Source organism: Apaloderma vittatum, unplaced genomic scaffold (assembly GCF_000703405.1).
Source record: "Apaloderma vittatum isolate BGI_N311 unplaced genomic scaffold, ASM70340v1 scaffold19962, whole genome shotgun sequence".
NCBI classification, from domain to species: Eukaryota; Metazoa; Chordata; class Aves; order Trogoniformes; family Trogonidae; genus Apaloderma; species Apaloderma vittatum.
Window position 1 is genome coordinate 1 of NW_009702158.1, and position 22,482 is coordinate 22,482.

General features: G+C 40.9%; 1 protein-coding gene across 1 annotated transcript; it reads left to right on the top strand.

The window, feature by feature from the left end:
- Positions 1–399: 399 nt before the first annotated feature.
- On the top strand, positions 400–14,175 carry LOC104281454 (DNA replication licensing factor MCM6-like; the record flags this gene model as incomplete). Its single annotated transcript, XM_009879450.1, is given in 17 exon segments — positions 400–593; positions 1,141–1,251; positions 1,744–1,950; positions 1,952–1,982; positions 3,162–3,327; positions 3,422–3,567; positions 4,458–4,608; positions 5,278–5,419; positions 7,022–7,163; positions 7,301–7,408; positions 7,986–8,141; positions 9,169–9,297; positions 10,338–10,499; positions 11,648–11,783; positions 12,056–12,223; positions 13,149–13,288; positions 13,931–14,175. Coding segments are annotated over 17 exon segments (2,403 nt in total), but the record flags the coding sequence as incomplete, so codon positions are not given.
- Positions 14,176–22,482: the final 8,307 nt, after the last annotated feature.

The window sequence follows — 22,482 nt, forward strand, 5'->3', positions numbered from 1 at the left end:
TCGTTAGGTGCGTTTGGCCGCCTTCAGCAGAGTTTCGTGACAGCCGGGTTGTTGCACCTCAATCCGGCTGCCCCATACGTGTTGTCTCCCGAGGGACCCTCCGGCAGCGGTGAGGAACCCGCTAAGCGCACGCTGAGGAGCGCGAACCCCGCGGTGCTGGTGCAGAGCCCTTGTTCCACCGCAGATTAAACTCGGTGTGTCAAACCAGCCCGGTGAAACGCGGATCCAGTGCGTGTGTGCTGGGCTGTCCACAGAGCGGAGGTAGCGAGGGGGGCGGAAGGAGAAATAATTGCTGGGAGAAAAAACACATTTGCAAGGGACTGAGGGATCCGGTCGTTCCCTTGCGCCTCCTCCTTATCTGTGATCCGTCCTTCGCGCTCTCCCCTGAACTCGGGTCAGTTCAGCCTGATCTGCAACTGCGAAGCGTTTCCCCAAAACGTTTGCAGGTTCCAGAACAGCGATGGGGAGGTGAAATACCTGCGGGATGCTGAAGAACTGATTCGGCCGGAGCGGAACACGCTGATCGTAAGCTTTGCGGACTTGGAGCAGTTCAATCAGCAGCTCTCGACCACCATTCAGGAGGAATTCTACAGGTAACGTGTAGAGATTACTGAGAGCTGAGCAATGCTGTGGTCTTAGGCCCTTAACATCTTACCTTTTATGTAAAAAGCGAGGTTTATCTGCCTTCTACATCCTGAAAACACATTTAAGACTTATTTATTTACTGGATCAAAACTTACTCTTAATGGATTCCTCTCTGGAAAACATTATTTAGCTGGGCGGTTGCATTTATTCTGGTAAAGAAATAGGTGGTCAGTATGGGAATACACAACAAGCTCTAGAACTTCTTGCTCTGAAAATATTTTATGGAGCCAATGTCTTCTTTGGAGGATCTGTTTCTTAATATAAGGGTAAAAGTGTCATAAAATGAGACTTTTAAAAGCCCCTTTTCTGACAGTAAAGCAAATGGCGTTATTATGTAGTAATCTCATATTTAGATTGCCTTTTTTGTGTTACTACATAATGGGGCAGTAAAAGCCAAAACCTGTAAATATGTGATACAAGCCTTTGATGTAGTCTAAAGAAGAGAAGGCACTTTGATAGCTTTTATAAAATTTTAACTTATTTTCTGTATTTCAGGGTTTACCCTTACCTCTGCCGAGCAGTAAAGACTTTTGCCAGAGACCATGGAAATGTTCCTTCAAACAAGGACTTCTATGTTGCATTCCAAGATCTACCAACCAGACACAAGTAAGATGATTATTAATTCCAGAAACTTGTGCGATTTTACTGCTGAAAAAGAAAGTGTCAAAGCATATTGAAAATGTTTTGTTTATATGTGTGAAATGTACCATTGACCGATACAGTTGTAGAGAAGTTTCCTGATCTTGTGCAGGATATTTTTTTAAAGATTTTCTTTTGCGAATCATACTTGCATACTTACATTCATCATATTCCACAAACAAATGTAACTTCTCTAATTTTAAAAAAACTGATTTAGAGTGTGTTCCTTTTGACATACTAGTGAAGTAACTTATGCATTGGTTTTAGTATTGATCTTAAAAATTTTTGTAAAATCATAACATGAAAATGTATTCTAGTAACTATTTCTTATGTCTGTTACAACTATTCTTCGGTCACAGACTGAATGAAACTATGTTGTGTCTTAGTGCTTGGGTAGTGCCTGGGGCCTAAAAATGTCAACTCAGGAATTTAATCCTTATGAATTTCTGGTTTAAACAGAATTCGAGAACTGACATCTGCAAAAATTGGCTCACTGATGCGTATCAGTGGCCAGGTGGTACGTACCCACCCAGTCCATCCTGAGCTCGTAAGTGGAACCTTCCTGTGCCTCGACTGCCAGACAGTGATTAAAGATGTGGAACAGCAGTTTAAATACACACAGCCAAACATCTGCAGAAACCCAGTGTGTGCCAACAGAAGGAGATTCCAAAAAATCAAGATTTGTTGATTTCCAAAAGGTACAGGGCTGAGGCTGGCAAATGATGCTGAACAGTGATGTTCCTGGTAGCTGAAAGGTGTTGTTTGTACACTGCTACATGGTTAATTTTGCTTCTGTCAATGTCAAGAAGAAAACTCAAGCAAAGGCCCTGGAATTTCTGCAAATAGTTTCTGTCTATGAAAGGCTTATGTTTAAGCATGAGAAATTACAAATAGTATCAAAGCAGTTCTATTGCATGACATTTATTGTCTAAGTAAGCCCCTGGAAACCCACACATACAAGCCATTGTTAGTCTCGTGTTGCAGATATGTCATGTGTAGTTGTTTTATATGAGTATGAAAAGAGGTGTCTTTTAGTATCTGCAGTGTTTTACTCTTGCAGATTGATTTACTCTGCCAAATGCCCAGCACTCCACATCACAGAATCACAGAATGGCCTAGGCTGGAAGGGACCTTCGAGATCATCTAATCCAACCCCCTTGCCATGGGCAGAGATGCCTCTCAACTAGACCAGGTTGCTCAAGGCCTCATCCAACCTGGCCTTGAACAGCTCCAGGGAGGGGGCAGCCACAACATCTTTGGGCAATTGGGCCAGCCACAACTTCTCTGGACAATTTATTCCGGAGTCTTGCCACCCTCGTACTAAAGAATTTTTTTCCTAAAATCCAATCTAAATCTGTTTTTTCCTTTAATTTAAATCGATTTCCCCTTGTCCTATCGGTGCACACTTTTTTTAAAAAGTCTCTCCCCAACCTTCCTGTAGGTTCCCTTCAGGTATTGGAAGGCAGCTGGGAGGTCCCCCCGAAGTCTTCTCTTTTCAAGACTGAGCAATCCCAGCTCCCTCGGCCTGTCCTCATAGCAGAGGTGCTCCAGCCTCTGGATTGCGGCCTCCTCTGAACTCATTCCAGTGTCCTGCAATAATATTTTGTATCAGTCAAGTTGCTTTTCCTAACCCTAAGAATTCCCATTGTTGGCCCCTGCATACCCTCTGAAGTTTCTCTGAGGCTCCTTACATACTGATTAGTGAAGGGATTCTTGGTTATTTGTGTTACTGTAAGAGGAGTTTCATGATTGGCATGGATGACAGCAATCAAGTGCCATGTCCTGTATTCATTAGCAGCTTAGGTTCTGAAGCAGTTTCCCCTGTGGTGTGACACAAGGTCACAAAGCTAAGTGCTGAATGTCCTCTGGCTCCCCAGGTCCGCATTCAGGAGACGCAGGCCGAGCTGCCGCGCGGCAGCATCCCTCGCAGCGTGGAGGTGATCTTGCGCGCAGAAGCGGTGGAGTCCGCTCAGGCAGGCGACAAATGTGACTTCACAGGGTCACTGATCGTCGTGCCCGATGTGTCCCAGCTCTCAACACCAGGTTTGTTTGTTGCTACTGCTCGTAACCTCAACAACTTCTCCCTCCTGCTTGTTCTGCGAGCTGCTGTTGTCCTGACACCCACTTTTAACGGCAGGGGTGCGCGCAGAAACCGGCTCCCGGGTGAGCGGGACGGAGGGCTACGAAACCGAAGGCATCCGAGGACTTCGTGCCCTTGGAGTCAGAGAGCTGGCATATAAGCTAGTCTTTCTAGCGTGTTACGTTGCGCCAACAAATCCACGGGTGAGTCTGGAAAGAAAGTAGATGTAAAGGTATTGATGATTTCTGCTCTGTTTGGTTTTACTCCAAATTAGGGAGCGGGAATGGGTAAAGCTTTAAATATGTGTATGTACCACCTTCCTGTGCTTTCATCTGTCTTTATGTTCTGATTGGATTTATACAGCAAGTTTTTTTTTCTTTATTGTTTGCAGCATTTTTCACAGATGTGTATTTTAAAATGTTTTCCCTTCATTCTGAAGAGCTAACTGGTCCATTTGTTTCCATTCAGCTTTCCTCCATTTCTGCAGCACGTCCTTTTCCTCCAGGACATCCTATTGCTTCATTTTGTCTCAGAGAAACCAATGATTCTTCTTGTTCCCTCTGGTTTATCACATAACGTCTTGGGATGTTAGTGAAACATAGCCAGTATTACTTATTATGGCTGGGTTTTGGTATGGTTTTTAATCTAGAATTCTGCCAGCAGCTTCATGCCCACATAGGATAAAAATGGCATCTGTTATTTTCTGAGTCTAGAAGTTTCCTACCTTATTTCAGAGTAGTGAAAGACTTTATAAATTGGAGGTAATGAAGACTGCTTACAAAAGGAAATTTTAGCCGAAGGAAGCTAATTTCTTCTTAAACTCTGGACAAGTATCTCTCTTGGGTTTTTCTTACCAACTGAAGCTACACTCCATTGAATGTGGCCCCTAGGAACTTTTCTGTTGGTTTTTAAAGGTATAAGGTGATGAGCTTCTTAGCCTCAAGTCGGCTTTTCTGAATAATCCGCTTTTCTGAATGTGTTCCTCCCATTCAACTTACAGAGCAAGGTTTTGTAACCTCTTCTCTAGTACTCGCATCCAGTAGTGACCATGTTGTTACTTTTTGTTTATTTTATTGTTATTTGCTGTGTTTAGTTTGGTGGAAAAGAGCTCCGAGACGAAGAACAGACTGCGGAAAGCATTAAAAACCAAATGTCTGTGAAAGAGTGGGAAAAGGTTTTTGAAATGAGCCAAGATAAGAACCTTTACCATAATTTGTGCACCAGCCTCTTCCCCACTATCCATGGTAAGAGTCTGGTTGTTGCCTCAGAGAGGGAGGATTTCACTTGTGAAAGTATTATTTTTGCTAAGTGTGTGGTGCCGTTTTGGGAAAGCTTGGAAACCCTATGCCAAGCACCACAAACTCTCCCCTCCAGCACTAGAAAAGGAGAGTTTATTTCCTAAGTACTTGCTCTGTTAAATCATTAAGGCCTGCAAGACGAGTCAGAATGGTTGGTTTTGTTGTTGGGTCATTTGCTAATAAACCCTACAGCTGACAGCTGGATGTAAACTCTATTTGAGACTGGCTTCCTTCAAAAGATTTCAAAGTTCCAAATCTTTGTATGCTGTTGTACGTGCATGTGTGTGCATGTAGTTGTTGCTGCCTCAGAGCTACTCTAAGAATTTGTGTTGGTTGTGTCTGAAAAGTTTGATCGGCTGAGTTAGGTGCATATTCTGAGCCACAGTAGCATAAAGGAATTCAGCTGCTTTCCCAGTTATTTTTCCTGAAACTGTATCAAGCACATAAATGCAGTTTGGTAGATGTTTAGCAATTAGATAAATTCTGAGCGAATGTGCCTAAATGCTCTAAAGTTCCGGTGGGCTGAAGTTTTTTGTTTTGTTTTGTTTTGTTTTTTAAATAGGAAAAATGTGGTGTTTTCTCTGTATTTTTAGTCAATTGTCTTTTGTGGGGCAGGTAATGATGAAGTGAAACGTGGGGTCCTGCTGATGCTTTTTGGAGGAGTTCCTAAAACCACTTCAGAAGGCACTTCCTTACGTGGGGACATCAATGTTTGTGTTGTTGGTGATCCAAGTACAGCCAAGAGTCAATTTCTGAAGTAAGCATCTCATTAAAACTCAGTATTTAAATACTGTCCAGTGTGACTAGAGCTATAAATGTGTACCTTGCCTTTTCTATGTTAAGTGGAGGAAAGGGAAGTAAAATATTTAAGAATATTTTCCAGGAATTGTTTGGATATGGTTGAAGTATTTGAACAGGGATAAAGCAAGCTCAACAATCCCCTGTGGTACTAGCAAAGGATGAATTAAGACTTTTTATTCTTTAGGTAGTTATGAACTTATGGATTTCCAAATATTTTCAAAAGACATTGAATATTAAAAATACAGAAAATTATATCACATCTTAAAATATCAAAGATAGATGAAATAATATTTGGTTGATTGGGTTTTTTTCTCCTATTTTTAGCTTAATCTGAATTGATAGATCGCAACACTTTGGACAGATAGACAACTAGTAGCCCTGAAAAATAATTATTAATTAGTTATGTTTTATGCTACATCTTTTACTGTAATGTTTTTAATGGGAAATTCTATTTTATCACGTTGTTCGTTTGCCTCACCATCCCTTTCCCTGAAGCTGAGGTCGTTGCAGCATACCCTGCAACTCAGAAGTGTAGAGGCACCACAGGAGCTGCCTTAAGCTGCCTGTGGTCAGTCTCACAGATTCCTCCGATGAAGCCATTTGTTCCCTCACGCTGACATTTGCCTGACCTGTAAGGAGCTGGGTTAGCTTGTGGAGTCGGCAGAAAACTTGTGGGAGGAGGTCTGGATTACTTTTTCTGCTGGTGTAACCAGGGGTTAGTAACAGACCTGTGACAGACAGCACTTAGGTAAGGACTGGTTTCCAAGACCTGCTCAAGCATCGTTAGAGGTGTGAGGGCTTACTGAAATTTAATTGCTTCCTGAAGGAAGGATGAGTGTGAAGCCTGAGAGGTTGAAAGCAGCACTGTGTTACAGTTAGCTTGTTTCTGCACTGTTTAATCTGACTTTTTAGAATCATAGAGTCATTTATGTTGGAAAAGACCTTTAAGATTATTGAGTCCAACTGTTAAGGTAGCAATGCCAGGCCCACCACCAGACCATGTCCCAGAGCACCACATCTACATATCTTTTAAATACCTCCAGGGATGGTGACGCCACCACGTCCTTGGGCAGCCTGTTCCAGTGCTTCACAACCCTTTTGGTGAAGAAGTTTTTCCTAATGTCCAATCTAAACCTCCCTTGGCACGACTTGAGGCCATCTCCTCTTGTCCCTTCACTTGTTCCTTGGGAGAAGAGACTTGCTTTCAGAGAGCAGTAAGGTCAGCCTCCTCTCTTCCAGACTGAACAACCCCAGCTCCCTCAGCCGCTGCTCATGAGATTCTTGTTCTCGAGACCTTTCACCAGCTTTGTTGCCCTTCTTTGGACACACTCCAGCACCTCAGTGTCATTCTTGTCATGAGAGGCCCAAAACTGGATTTGAGGTGCAGCCTCACCAGTGCTGCGTACAGGGGGACAATCCCCGCCCTGCTCCTGCTGGTCACACCGTTCCTGATCCAGGCCAGGATGCCATTGGCCTTCTTGGACACCCAGGCACACTGCTGGCTCAGGTTCAGCCGGCTATTTTTAACTTTGTTCCTCCCTATTCTTTCTCTCCACAGGCATGTGGATGAGTTCAGTCCTCGTGCTGTTTACACCAGCGGAAAAGCCTCCAGTGCTGCTGGTCTGACGGCGGCTGTTGTGAAAGATGAAGAGTCTCATGAATTTGTCATTGAAGCTGGAGCACTGATGCTGGCAGATAATGTGAGTCCAGGAACTAGAGAGCTTCCTGCATCCCTGGGATGGTTTTGATTCCTGGCCCCAAATTATCTTAGTGATACTTCTTTTCTAAAGAGCGATTGAATTTGTCTGCCTTACTGTGTTTTATTCTTCCACTGCAGGGGGTTTGTTGCATTGATGAGTTTGACAAAATGGATGTGCGGGATCAAGTAGCCATTCATGAGGCAATGGAGCAGCAAACTATATCCATTACTAAAGCGGGAGTAAAGGTAGCTTGCGCTGTTCCTCTGGTTGTGTAGTGTGTTCGATCACCTGGCTGCTTGTTACATGTACTGATGTCGTGTCATCTGCCAGATTTTCATCTCGGCTCTTCAGCTTCCTCACAGTGTCAAGACAGACATCCCTTGCCTCTAGAGTTTTTTGTGCCACATGCCCCCCAAAAAATGAGAAATGTTACTGAACGGGAGAAAGAGATAGCATTGGACAGGAAACGGAAAATAGGAAAAGCCCAGCCTTGAAGTAAACCCAGAGGAGGATCCAGATTGGTGTGTGAATGTAGAAGTGTGTATTTGCACTGTTAAAAACAAGGCGTTGTGAAAAGCAGTTTAAGGACTTGTTTCAATATTGTTGGCAGTGTTAAAATACTAGTTGTCAGACTGTGTCTTGGGGCAGAGACCTGGCTAGAAAGCGCTGATTAGAAGAGTTTGGGGTCTTTTGAGGAGTGGTTGTTAAATACCGCCATTGAAACGGCATCTGAAAGATGAGTTGCTTTAGCAAGTGGTCACAGATACAATTTTTTTTTTTTAAAATTTGTATTTTTCTGTTTTGTTTTTTTTTCATTGCCAGGCTACCCTGAATGCCAGGACCTCCATTTTGGCTGCAGCAAACCCGGTTGGTGGGCGCTATGACAGATCCAAGTCACTGAAACAGAATATAAACCTGTCAGCTCCCATCATGTCTCGCTTTGATCTCTTCTTCATCCTTGTGGATGAGTGTAATGAGGTAATTCTAAGGAGCTGTGGAATCATTTACATCAGAAAAGACCTCTGGAGGTCTCTACTCTAGCTTCCTGGTCAAAGCAGATCATTGAGAACAGGTTGCCATGACTTTGACCTGATGCATTTTGAGTGTCTCCAAGGGTGGATATTCTGCAGCCTCTCAAGGCCCCTGCTGCAACTCTCAAGCTTTTTAGTAATAACTTTTATATCTAATCAGATTTTCTCCTGGTTCAGTTTCTGTTGGTTGCCTCCTGTCAATCTGTACTTTTAAGAACGATCTGGTTCCATCACATCTGTACTTGCCAATGAGGCAGCTGCTCTCCTTACAAGCTGAATAGACCCATCTCTTTCAGCCTCTCCTCATACATCTTGTGCTCCTGTCCTCTGACCATCTTGGTGGCCCTGATGATCTCACGAGCTGATCTCATATCTTCTGCTTTTCTTCTGTCTGCAAACCTGGAGGCTGGCAGTACGAATCTGAGCACGCTGCTCAATACAAGGATTCTGCCTTTTCATCTTGTTGTGCTTTGACCTGCAAACTTAAGCACCGTTAGTCATTTTTACAAATCGGTGGTTACTAAGGCTGAGACTGCCACTACCTGTCTATGTGGTGTTTGCCTTGGGAACACATGAGACACAGAGATTAATGATGGTTCGTTGCTATTCTGTTTTGTTCAGAGTGAGGATCTAACTGAAAAGGGACTCATGAAAGAGCCAGAGTAGGCTGAAAAGGAAGAAGGCAGTTCCCACGCTGCGGAGTGCTGCTTCCTACCTCTTCTGTGGCTAGCTTGTAACCCAGGAGAGTTCCAAAGGGTTATAAATCCTAAAACTGCCTTTGATCCCCTCTCTAGTGTGTTTCCTTGTATTAAAACCTCCCGGATCCTCTGGCAGAGAGTCTGGCTTCTGGAAAGACTAATTCTGCCATGAGGAGTGGGGAGGGAGGAAGGAGGGGAATGGGAAGGAAGAGTATAGCTGTTGTTTTGATGTTTGGCTGCTGTTGTGAAAGTGATCTGATGGCAATATCATCCCAGGTCACAGATTACGCCATTGCCCGACGCATAGTGGATCTGCATTCCAGAGTCGAAGAATCTGTTGATCGTGTCTATTCATTAGATGATATCAGAAGATACCTGCTGTTTGCCAGACAGTTTAAACCAAAGGTAAATCTACTTTCCTAAAAAATTGTTCTTTGTGAGGGGGTCCAAAGGAGCGGTCACTCTGTAGCATACTTTATTCTGGCAAATGAAAAGACACTTTGTCTAGGGTTATCTCAAGAGAGGAGCTGTAAGTTCAGTTATTATCTAAACCCAGCATATTTTGGAGCCTTGATCTCCAGGAACCCAGCCAGCCCAGGTGAGACTATATCTTAGCTGCTTTGGTGGCAGTTTTTAACTTCTGTCTAGAACGACTGAGGAGTCATTTCGCAGCTTTCTTTGTACCTCAAGGTCAGGCGTTATTCAACATGGCTACTGCAGAGATTTTTTTATTGTATTGACTTGCTGCTTAATCAAGCACTTTGTTTGTCTTTGTTTTCAAAGGGTATTGTTCATTGATATTTCATTGTTTTCTTTGTGGTAAAATACAGAACATGGGAAACTGCTCTAAGTACAAATTTTTGTGGTCTGTCCAAGTAGCAGCTTGGCTGTGCTGGGTGTGTTAGATTTTTCAAAAGTTCTTCTAATGGAGTTCTCAAATGGAAGGAGAGGACACCCTCCCTTACAAAGTTTTGAAAAGTCCCATTTCGTTTCCATGTCATGAGGAGCTTGTTTTCCAGCTGTGTCTGTGTATGTGCAGACTTGGATTAAAAAGCGTGTACACAAAGCTGCAGTCAGAGATAGTATGTGGTGTGTGTGCTTGTGTGTGGGTCTGCATGCACAGGGAAAGGTAAGTAAACATAGAACAATCTAGTATGGACACACATGAATTATGCCTGGAGGCAAGAAAAATAGAATTTGTTAAATACCTGCTGTAAAATAATTATGTGTCAATGTACTTGTAATATTGTTACTGTAATTATTACAGTAAAATTATAATATGATTGTCACTATATTTACATATAGTATGCGTGGTAGTATAGAATATTTCAGAGAAAAGCAGTAGCTGGTAGAGAATAGTCTTTGAACTGCTGATCTAAGACAAGAAGCATAAACTTTTAAGACTTCTAACATGGCAAACTGTCGTGCTGTCTTATGTCACAAAGATATCTAAGGAGTCGGAGGACTTTATAGTGGAGCAGTATAAGCGACTACGGCAGCGTGATGGCTCTGGAGTGACAAAGTCGTCCTGGAGGATCACAGTGCGACAGCTGGAAAGCATGATTCGGCTGTCGGAAGCTATGGCCCGTATGCACTGCTGTGATGAGGTATCAGGTTTTGGATGAAGGGTTTTATAAATGTTCATATGAATGTTGTAGGAGTTCTGGCTTTGATATTTGACTATGGTGTTGTACATATTTAAATCCCATGGGTGAGGAGGAGAGCCTGGATCATGTTTTCACTTGTGATGTGGCCATACTCAATCTGAATTTGTATGCCAAAGATACTGTGTTTAAGGTATGCCTTGTACAGCTGAGATCAGTTGGTCCAAACTAAGAACGTGCTTTTTTTTCTTTTTTTGCATTGCAGTCATATCAGCATTCTCAGCCTGTTACCTGTCAAATCGTGACAGGTGGGAAGAGCTATCATCTACTGGCATCAGCCAGGGCTGTTGGTAGTGTCTCTCCTAATCGTGTGCCATCTGTAATCTCTCACAGCTCTCTTCCATCTGCAATCTAAAAAGCCAAAGTTCATCAAAGTATCTGAAGCTCCCTAAGAGCACCTGTACTTGTGATCTGAGCTCCTCCTCACGTCAGCCCATACTGCAATGTATATTGTGTTATGGCTGTTAACCATACTATGGCTACTGTCCATCTAGTCTCTGCTTTAAAACTCAGCAGGCCTTTTGAAAAGTTGATTAGGGGTTATGTGACACATGCTGTGGTAGAAACTTGCTCACTGCTTGTGTAAGAGGGAAACACATTGAGTTCTTTTTAATTACATTCACCTCCGTTAAAACGGATAGCTTTTAGCTTATAGCTCAGCTGGAGATGATTTTTCCAATTTTTGCTTTTCAGTTTCAGAGGAGACTTATTAATTATGGTTTTTTTCGTATTGTTCCTGTTCAGACCATTTTCTTTCATGTTTCTTTCTCCACTGATCTTTCTTCAAAATGTTCTCAGCTTAAATAAAAAATTTATCGACTCCACATGATCACTAAAGCCTGAAAGATCTGTCAGGCTATTTATTCCCTCCATAACCTTATGTGAACTCGGAGTACTTGTAGTGGGGTGTAGTCTGACTTGCAGTCTTTACTGCTTAGGGTTACTCAGTTTAGATGGGCAGAAAGACCCTTTGTCAGAGTCAGAGGTGAGTTTCTGAAAACTATTGGGGAAAAAAAATCTTTTAACACTGGAATAGCCACCATGTCTATTTAATACATTAATACAATAATGGGTTTTTTAATCTTCCCCAGGTTCACCCGAAACATGTGAAGGAGGCTTTCAGGCTTTTAAATAAGTCCATCATTAGAGTTGAGACTCCTGATATCAATTTAGACCAAGATGATGAACAGCAAATGGAGGATCAAGAAGACGAAGATGGAGTCAATGGTAAATTACTTGTAGAGAATTTTTTCAAGGAGGAAAGTGTTTGCAGCTTTCACAGCTTTCCTCATTCGAGTATATATTTCTCTTCAGCATCTCACCTATTTCTTGTCTAGTAATGTCAAGGAGTCTTGACTCCTATTCTTAACTGTCTTACATCTTCAGCTTCCATGTGGGTCCACTCACCTGGTTGGTCAATGCAGCACTTTTCAGGAGCCCAGGAGTGTTAAACGGTTAAAAGATGTTACAAATTTAAACCTGGGCATGTGTCCATACAGGTGAGGCAGAAGCTCCAGCTGGAGTTAATGGTCTTGTGAATGGGATCAACAGCCATTCTGAGGATGTGAACAAGGATGCTGCACCAAAAGCTTCTCTTAGACTGGGCTTCTCTGAATATCGACGAATTTCTAATCTCCTGGTGCTGCACCTCAGGAAAGCAGAGGAAGGTAAGAATTTGTTGATTAAAATGATGGCAGACCCTCAGTTCAGGAAGCAACTGCTATGAGATCTCATGCTGTTGTACTTGGGATTTTCACTCCTGCTTAGATGTGAAACCTGGTAGGTTAGGGGTGAACCCGCACACATGCGGCTGTACTACATCTGGTGATGCAAATAAGAATTCTTGGGCTTTCTAGCTCTGGTATCTTAGTAATTTGTCAGAACCTGTTGAGGAGCATGTCAGCAGAGCAGATACAGAAAAGGATTTGTAGCATATGCTGGTTTAACCCAACCAGAAGAGTCATCAGCAATGACAAGTGTAGCAAGAGTTTTAATGTGTGCCAGCATCCGCAGCCAAAAGCATGTATTTAACCAGTTTGTGCCAAGTGGCTGCATCCTTCCTTGGGGAAATGAAGTATTGCAGTTGCAGTGAGGCTACTCCTGTAATGAAATGCAGCAGTTATCTCATAGCGTGTACCAAGGCTATGAAGTTTTTGGAAGGGTATGGAGACTACAATAGCTGTTCAAAATGCTGAGTACATGTAGAAGGATGACTCCTCAGCCTTGTGTGACAGTGATTTTTTTTTTTTTCCCTAACTTAGAGGAAAGTTGCATGAGTCCTTAGGACGACTGCTTATTCTTGAAGCTGAAGGCTGATGTGATTGCTAAGCTACTCCTTTGATTTGTAAGACACTTGGATACATAGAACGGAAAGCTTCAATTCTTAAGTATCTCCAATTAAACCACGATGCAACAGCCTCATGTACAAAACGTGGCAATTTAAGAAACATAAGAAAGTCTGATGACTTTTAAACACCTTAACAAGCATGTTTCTTTCTTAAACATTGTAAATGTTAACATATAAATCCTTTTCTCTTATGATTTGAGTGGTATCTTACTGCTGATGTGTTTATGTAAATTTTTTCTTTGCAGAAGAGGACGATTCATCATTAAAGAAGAGTGAACTTATTAATTGGTATCTAAAGGAAATTGAATCCGAAATAGAATCTGAAGAAGATCTAATAAATAAAAAGAAGATCATAGAGAGAGTCATTCACCGACTTACACATTATGTGCGTTTAGAGATGAGTGGATAGTGAAAAACGGTTTTAACTTAAGTAATGCAATGATTCATTTTTAACGAATATGTTCCTAGTTTGAGAAATATGTTTTGTGCTTCTGTATTATTGACTGATGCAGTATAAACGCCTTCTTTGTTTAGTACCTCTTAAAAATAATTGTAGAGAAAACACTGAAATAAATTAGGGATGTGTATAAGTAAAAGTTCAAAGTGCCATATTAAGTTCAAAGCACCGTACTATGTCCCTATAGAATTATAAGTGATAATTTTCTGTATTTCTGTAGTGTTAGTTCTACAAGAGGATACAGAAATACAAACAACCCTTTATTGAATGGATAGCTTTAAGTGCACTAGGGCAGTTTGGAAGAAAAGTTAGAAAATACAAAATACTTCTCACTTTTAAAGGCACGAAAGCACTAGATTGAAGTGTTCCCAGACAGCATACAACATGGGAGAGGTTTCCAGTGAACATAATTGTTAAGATTAGGAAGCCGTTAAAGAGTGAGTCTACAATTAAAAGAGTTAAATAATTCATCCATAAGAGGTACTACCAGTATAAAAAAGGAGATACCTTCCAAAAAGTACAAACCAACCTTTCTGTTCTTGTTTGAATACAAATTTTTGTCTGTTGCAGGACCACATTCTGATAGAACTATCCCAGTCAGGACTGAAGGGATCAAGCGAAGAGGAGACTTTTGATGAAGACCCATACCTGGTCGTCAACCCAAACTATCTGCTGGAGGACTAAGGGCTGAGAGCGAGGCTGTAGAGCTGGCTAGTTACATGTTTGAAAATACGTTTTTTTTTCTTGCAAGCGTCGCTATACAGCTAACATCTTACATTCTACAAATGCTTTACCTGTGGAATGCAGCAATGTGCCGTCAGTAATAAGTGATTGCTCATTTACACTGAGCGTCCCTGCAAAGTTTTTAAAGAAATTACACACTTAATATATTAGTTTTGTTACTAATTCTGGGTTTCGATGCTATCATCCAGATGCAGAGAAGAATCATTCAACAGCTCTTTTCAGCACCAAGCTATGGAGATGCTTCTTTTTAAATGAAAGACATTTTTCATCATTGTTCTGTTGTATTTAGTAGAAGAATTTTTATGCTATAGGTTTTTACTGTTTTTTCTCATTAACATAAATAAAATTTCATTAAATGTCTGAAGGTGTCCAAGGGTGGATTTATTGTGACTCTTGTATGGGGTTGCTATCTTCTATTCCTATGCTTTGAGGCTGAAAAAATAGTGATCTAAATGTTTAATGTCTTAAGAAAGATTAAATTTCCTGGATGACAGATGCTGTTTTTTAAGAAGTTTTTTTTAACTTCCAGTAATGGATGATAAGAAAGTTTGTTTACTTCCCTTTTTTTAGATGGATCAAAGATTTGTATGCTCCTGTTGAATATGTAAAATAGAAAATTGAAAATAGCCAAGGGTGAAGGAAAGCTTTAGGTCAGGAGGCCAGAAACCCCCATCTGAATGTCTTGACTTGTAAGTGAATTGCAATCTGCTATTTATGATGGATTTTTAAGACTGTATTTGTAAACTTGTTCGTAGATCTTTCTGTAAGAAAATTTTACTTAAATTTCTGTTCTCAGTTATTTGCTGTATGCTATGGAATTATTAAATAATCTATTAAGAATTAAAAATACCTGAATAACGGCCTTGTCAATCTGATACTAGCACCTAAGAAACATTTGGAATAGCGTGAAAGGTACTAAAGCTATATATGTTTAAGTATAAGTAGCGCGAAGTAAGTGTTTCTGAAGCTGGTCTAGAAATTGAGCTTGTTTCTAAGACAGTTGTCTTTTTTCCTGTTGGCTCCTCCCAGCTTTAGAGAGATATGTCTTGGTCTAAGTGTATCATTACAGATAACAGTTATATTTATAGAATGGATCATAAATATTTGTCACCAACAACACTGCAGTATCACTGGGCACTAACTCTACCTGCAGTAACTTCTCTCCCCTAATTTCTTTCATAAACTGCACCTGGTAAATGCTATATATTTCCTTAAAAATTGTCACCTGCCTACAACAGCAGTTTAATTTTATTCTGTTTTGTTCATAATTTACTTTCAGAATAAGGACAGGAGGATGTTTGTACCTCATTTTGTGTTCCCTCCTCACCCCCCAAATCTCTGTTTGGTAATAAATTTTTTTTCACATGGAGAAAACTTGGTTTTCTGCTTCTCCTTCCCCAGTTCTATATGCTGCACAGGGCAGGAGGGATGTTCTTTCTGGATTGACACTGCTCTACTGAAAAATAGGCAGCAGGTGGTGCTATAAAGCTCCTCTTCAAATATCAGAGTGGGGGGGGGGAAAAAAAGTAGTTGCTTAGTTGCTCAGAACAGCAAGCACCACGTTTCAACAAGTTTTTCAAGGCTTCCTAAAGAAAAAATGGTCGCTTGGGAATCAAACAGGATCAAAGTACACAAATTACAATCCCCGTGAGAGCTATAAAATTTGTTGTTTGAGTAACAGCAAATGCCGAGAGGCATTTTCTGCTGTAACTTACAAAGATAATATTGCTTGACAGAGCAGGAAGTTGCCCAGGTGCTTGCAGGTATGCTTTAGACAAAAAGCTGGTTATTAGAGGAAATAAACTTAGAGATGGAATTGACTTTTCAATATAGTTATGTAGAATTTTGTGTTTAGTTAATCTAAACGTGTTCTGTGTTTTCAGCAGCACAGACAGCAGTTTCGGGTACATGTTCTCAGCTTTTCCCTTTTGTCGTATTTGGATGCAGAACAGTTGAGCTGTCTCTTCCCTGCAGCAGTTCAGGTCTGTGTGTGTCCACCCTGCTGAGAGTGTGTGTTCTCAAGGCTGAAGCGAGGAGTACTTTGGAAAGCAATAAAATTAGACTGTTCAAATTCCTCTGTGTGAGGATCCACCTTGCTGCTGCTGCTGCCTGAATTCACATAACAACTGCTTTTCTAAGTGGGTAAGACACCACAGCTCAGATTTCCTTCGTGCACCCAGGAATTATAGCACGAATGTGCCTCTTGCTGACCTGCCCACCCTGAGCCCTGGTGGCTTCCAGCCCCAGCAATGCAGATAACTCTTCTTATGCTCTGCAGCCAGAGCTGTGCCAATGTTCTTTTTGAGCCAAAAAAGGCCAAGTGGAGGTGAAAAACATTGCTTATTTATTTTATCTTCCTCTGAAATGGAGGCAGTATCAGCAAACATCGGTTGATGTTCAAGTGTAAAGGGGAAACTGAGCATCTCTGAAAGTTGTCTCCACGTAACCTTTCTCCAGCTGATTGTTGGACAGCGCTTTCATATTCGTGCATTTGTTTGTTCACCTATTGATTGAAAGTCTTGATTTGTTATCATTCTAGTGCCAGCTAGTTCTGGGAACATTTGTCTGTGTAATAGATAATTTCAGTTAAATATTACTTCTACTGTAATATAAGTAGTGTGGAATAACTGTTTCTGAAGCAAGTCCGGAAATGGAGCTGATTTGTAGAACAGTCATCTCCTTTCTGTTAGTCTCTCCCAGCCTTGGGATAGACAGGGAATTCATTCAGAATTTTATCGCCATTGCTGGGCCTCTACCCAGCGAGTCAGTAAGCAAATTGCATCGGCAGAACCAAGTCCTGCCCGAGGAACACCAGGGCCCTGCTGTGGCTGAAGCCCCCGATGACCCGTGCCAACAAGATCTTGTGGCTCCTGAGCTGCCCCAGTACTTCTCCCACCTCCACGAGATCGGGGTGACGCATTACAAAGTCTTCCTGCCGTGGGCAGGCGTTCTGCCGACGGGGGACGCCGGGGAGCCCGATGACACTCTGGTGCGGTGCTACCGGGAGCTGCTCGAGACCCTGGCTGCTGCGCACCTCAAGCCAGCGGTAGTTCTGCATCACCAGCGCATCCCTGGTGCCGTGGCCGCGCGGGCCATGGGTACGAAAGCCAAGGCTTTTGCTGACCTTTTTGTGGAATATGCAGAGTTCAGCTTCCGTGTTTTCGGGGACTTGGTTGATGTGTGGCTCACCTTCAGTGACCTGCCGGATGTCCTTGGGAGCTTGCCTTATGGTGACCCCCAGCACAGAGCCCAGGCCCTGGCTGCTGCTCACACAGCAGCTTACACCATCTACCACGAGAAGTACTCGCCAGCAGGTAAGGAGAACAGGGAGAGGGATTGGTTTTTATCGCTGTTTTTCCACAAATATTTTTCAATGGGGTTAAATGGCAACTGCCCCATGCAATCTATGTGAATATGTGATCAGTGCTCAGAATTACATGGAAATCCTCAAGTAACAGGGTCCTTCAAATCCCTCATTTTGATAATTGTTTTGTATAATTTATTGGTAATTGTATTTTTTTTAAAATTTTAACGAAAACACTTGGGCATAATGCGTATGTGTATTTGTACATATGTATATTTAGTCTTTTAAGCATCAGAGAGGTATGGAATAGCCTCCAGTTAATCTGAGGGGCAGAAACTAGTACTTCAAAATCACATTATGATACTTCTATATGCCTTTTTTTTTTCCTAAGAACTGTTGTCCACATGCTCTTGATTCAAAGACCAGCAGATGCCCCCTCAGTAAACAGTGGTCTCATACTGTTCGTATACCAAACCTTAAATATGTTGTATGATAAAAGTGAGATTGAGGAAGAATCCTTGGTTTCTGCCCAGTCATCTCATTTTTAGAGCCTTATTTCACTGTCATTGAAAATGGGGATTGCAATTGCTACTATTTCAGCTAAGAGAGGGAGATTATGCTGTCAGCCAGTGGTTGTGCTCCAGTCTCATGTCTGATGAGTCGGGGCTTTCTCATTAAGGCATGGTCTGTTCCCAAGGAATACAGATTTGGAGGTCCAGATCTAGCTGAAGAATCGGGTCAAATTCTTCTGTCAGCCTCTTTGCAAATGTACTGACAAAGTCCACTTAAACAAAAACTGATTGAAAATTACATTTCTCAGTTAATCAAAGGGAAAATATTTTATTTATCTTTGAGAAGTTAATCTAAAGTTAAATAAAGCAACATGAAACCAAATATTTACTTTTTAGTTTAAAATGAAAATTAATTATCAGTTAGAAATTATTTCAAAATTGTTCAAATCGAGTCTTATTCTATTTTTTTCTGTGTACAGAAAAAATGGTTTATGGCAAAGTCATAATAAGCTATTTTGTAGAGAGTAATATATTCTTCTGTGCCTCTTCCTGAACGACAGAGGTCTAAAAAGACTAAAAACTTCCTGAAATGTACCTCAAACCATGAAGAAACGGGGCACAAGAAGTCTCTTGAGAGATTATAATAGCATGAGGAAGTTTGCCGTGTCCTTTGTTTGACTTTCCTCATTGCAGACCTTGGGGTTTTAAAATAACTCAGTGTTAATTCTCCCTGGGTTACACAGAACAAGAAAATGTCACCTCTTCTGTGGTGAGTACCTGGGATTTTCTAAGCAGCTCTCCTCTTGGGTCTGCCTTCTTTGGGCTTGGAGTTTTTCTGTCCCAGGCAGACAACCAGTAGAGCTGGCTGGGTCATCGTTCTTTCGAAATTTTGATTAATTTATTTGTTTTAGTTCTTGCATTTGTCAGGATTACTTTGCAGTACGGTTCATGCTCTCTGGCAACAGTTCTTAAAAATTTCCTAGCTTCCCTCCCTCATCACCTGTCCCCCCAAATTTCCCAGGATCTCAGCAGCATCCAGCACAGAATGCATTTTTAAAAAATGACTGCAGAACCCCTACAAAGCATGAAATTAAAGAGATTACTTATAGTTATGCATGGGGTGGAAGGACATCCGCTGGACAGCTGTATTCAGATCCATCTGATTTTAAAATAATTGCAATGAACTGGAATTTTTTATTTGTCCATAACATACTAATAGACTTCCTCTCTTTTTTTGTTTTATTTCAAGGTGGAAAGATGTCTATTGCTTTAGGAGTGGATAATGTTTTGGATAGAGCTTCATCAGAATTGCTTTCAGCTTCTCTTCAGGTAACATGTTAATAGAGCTTATTTTCAAAATTATATAAATTTGATTTAACTTGATTTTTATGTCTGGGATCAAGTGACTTGTTGCAGGTTAAATAACATTTTAGCAAGTTGACCAATGGACCAATTTGGTAAATTTTAGTTATTTTTTACTCTGATCATATGAAACTTTCTGATTTTAAAAATGACTTCAGCATCCTTTCTTGGCTGGTAAGCACTGATGAAGATATATGGAGACGTTTGTTATCAAAATTGGCAATTCTAATAATGTATATGCTTAAATGACAAATCATCTGCAAAAAGTGTACCCATTGTTGTTTTCTTTGCAAGTCCACGTAACGCACCACCAAAGAAATAGATACTTTATTTTAAATAACTGTGATTTTAAAAAAAGGTTCTTATTATGTTAAAATACAGACTGAGCTGCACTAAAGATGATCTAGTTGCCCAGCAATGGCACAATGTGAGAAGATCTCTACAAAGACAGTGACGTCTCTTCTGTAAAGACCAAACTCTCTTAGTAGTTGTCTTCACCTAGAGCATGTTGATGCTGGGTACAGCAAACAGATAGTGCAGGTTTTTTTCCTTATATTCACAATCCTTCAAAATTTAGTAATAGCTTAAGCAGTGTTGTGGGCATGACATCTCAAGGACACGAGCAAGGTGTGGTTTGTAGGGAGGGGAAAAAAAGATATTAGATGAGCTGACTAACTAGAAGAAAACCTTGGATGGAAAAGGAAAGCTTGTCAGCATTTTTCTAACTTACATCAGCTGGTTTAATAAAATAATATGATCTATTTGCTTGAACTTAAGTCTTACGGCGGAATAACACTTGTAGTTTGGAATGATTAAAGATTTCTGAAGTGGACTTTCCGCCCAAAGGATTATTGATAAGGTTTACCTGAACCACACAGTTGCAAAGGTTTCTCTGTCTGGTTAATCATAGACTTCTTCAGTCCTACTAAAGAAAAAAACCCCTGTAAATCATTTATATTAAATTCATTAACTTCATAAGTTCATTTAGCTGTTTAAATTTTACTTTGTTTAGAAGGAGAGATACAAAATGCATTTTCCCACACAGTATCCACTTTGCATGCGTTATGTAGTCCAGAGGGCCCATATAGCTATATGACATCTGACTCCAGCAATGTATCTTTATCAAACGTTTCACCATTTGACATATTTTTAATGTAACACCTGCAAAAATATACATTTTACTCTAAGATAGTTGTTTCCCTTTTCTTGTTTCTAGGATTCGCTAGACTTTCTGTCTCTCAGCCTTGAGTACTGCTGTGGAAATGAAACAGATTTCTACAAGAAATTGAGTGAATTCCAGGTAACATCATGCACAATATAAAAATTATAGCAGCAGACAACAGTCCATAAATAGAAGGGGAATTTCACGTGTCTTGATGCATGTCTAAACAGTTCTGATTTGCTGTGTGAGCTCAGACCACAGCTACGCTAGGAAACAGCTGCACAGTGCTCTCTGCTGTTATTCTGACTAAGAAAACAGGTGCTGGAAAGTGCTGGAAAGGATCATCTCAGTCAATACTGGGTACTGATGAATTAACGGCTGGAATGGCATAGTTGTTTTGTCCAGGACTGAAAAACCTCTCTCACATTCTAAGTGTTCGAGAAGCTGTTAGGCTAAGACCTGTACACTAACAGAAACTATTTTATTTTGCCGTGGTGCTACCCAGCTTCACAACTCCTCATCAGCACAGGCAGTGGTGGAAACATTAAGGAGGATGAGTTTCTGAAGGAATTGGATCACGTGGCAGCAACAAAGTCAGCGATGCTATAGCCTTGTACCTGGTACTAAAGCTCTGGCAGTGAACTGCATTCTTTAAATCTGTAAGACAAGAGCCATCCAGCAGCTGAGGAGCAGAGCAAGGAGCTACCCACATGACTTTCTCTTCAGAGTCCCGGCATGCCATACTCTAAAAATCTGGATTGGGCCATTTATGGCAATAAATTCTTACTAAGTAAACTTTCAAAAAAGGACACAGTTCCTTGTGCCTTTTCAATGACAGGTCAAACACCAGAAGTTTCTGGGGTTCGTGCTTTGATTTGCGTTGGGCTTTTTTTGGATCAGAGGAAGGTAATGGGTGGTATTTAACATTTACTCTGTTGATTAATGAACTTAAGTCTGAAGAACTTTATCAGTGATTCTCAGTCTTCTAGGTATTCCCTATTCTGTGTTAAAGGCAACAAATGCCAAGAGCAAGGTTTTAATAGCTGGCTGATGCTTCCTTTTATACAAGTCTCTGATTTTTGTTTTGCAGAATGTCTGGAAGGACAGAGAGGTCTTGGTTTTTAGTCTAAAGTTCCTTGATTGTTTTTCCACGGAGGAGAATCCTTTCATATCAGTAGCTACCATTGTCACAGGTGAGTGATAGATTTCAAGGAGGAGAGTTTTTTAGCTAAGCTCTGCATGGCAAATTATAGAAGAAATTCAAAATAGTCTGGTACAGCACACTGCTATTAGATGAAGTAACTATATGGTTTCTTTCGTAGCCTTCTTGGAAAATTAAGGATGGATAGTGAGTGCTGAGAGAGGGGAAATGCTGGATTAACAGTTGGGCTTGATGACATTAAAAGTCTCTTCCAAGATAAATAGTTCTGTGATTCTGTGATAATTTTTTAACATTAGATTGTAAATATCTAATAAAACCTTAACATATTAGCTGTGACAAAAATAGCTTTTAGTTACGAAAAGCAAGTGGTTTCTAAAGGCATAATTGTCTTAACAAGTAGTATCGTGCAGTTCATCACATCTAAGTTGTGACTAAGTCCGTTGCTTCCCATTTGTTTGTCTTCAGCTATTTCTAAAGAAGGCTCACGTACGATTGGGTATGATGTTAATGAGCTCTTGGACTTCTCATCACCTCATGTTTTAAGGTACAGCTTTTGTCCCTTAAATCAGATACTGTAATAAAACCCTATCCTCTAAAAACCAATGTACAGGCAGACACAAGACAGTTTTAGTGGTAGAGTCTGCCGTTAGTTGCCAGAAGGGCTGGAGTGCCTTTCCGCTGAGCCCAGTCTCTGCTGTTACAGACAATCCTCTCTGCTTCTATTACAGGCAGTGCAATCCTATTCCACTCTGATTCTTGGTTCTCCACACTGCACATTCAAGCCAATAGTAACAACTACATTTTCCAAGCCTTCTGTTCTTGTCAAGAGCAAAACAGTTAGAAATAAATAAAATAAAATAAAATAACATAAAATAA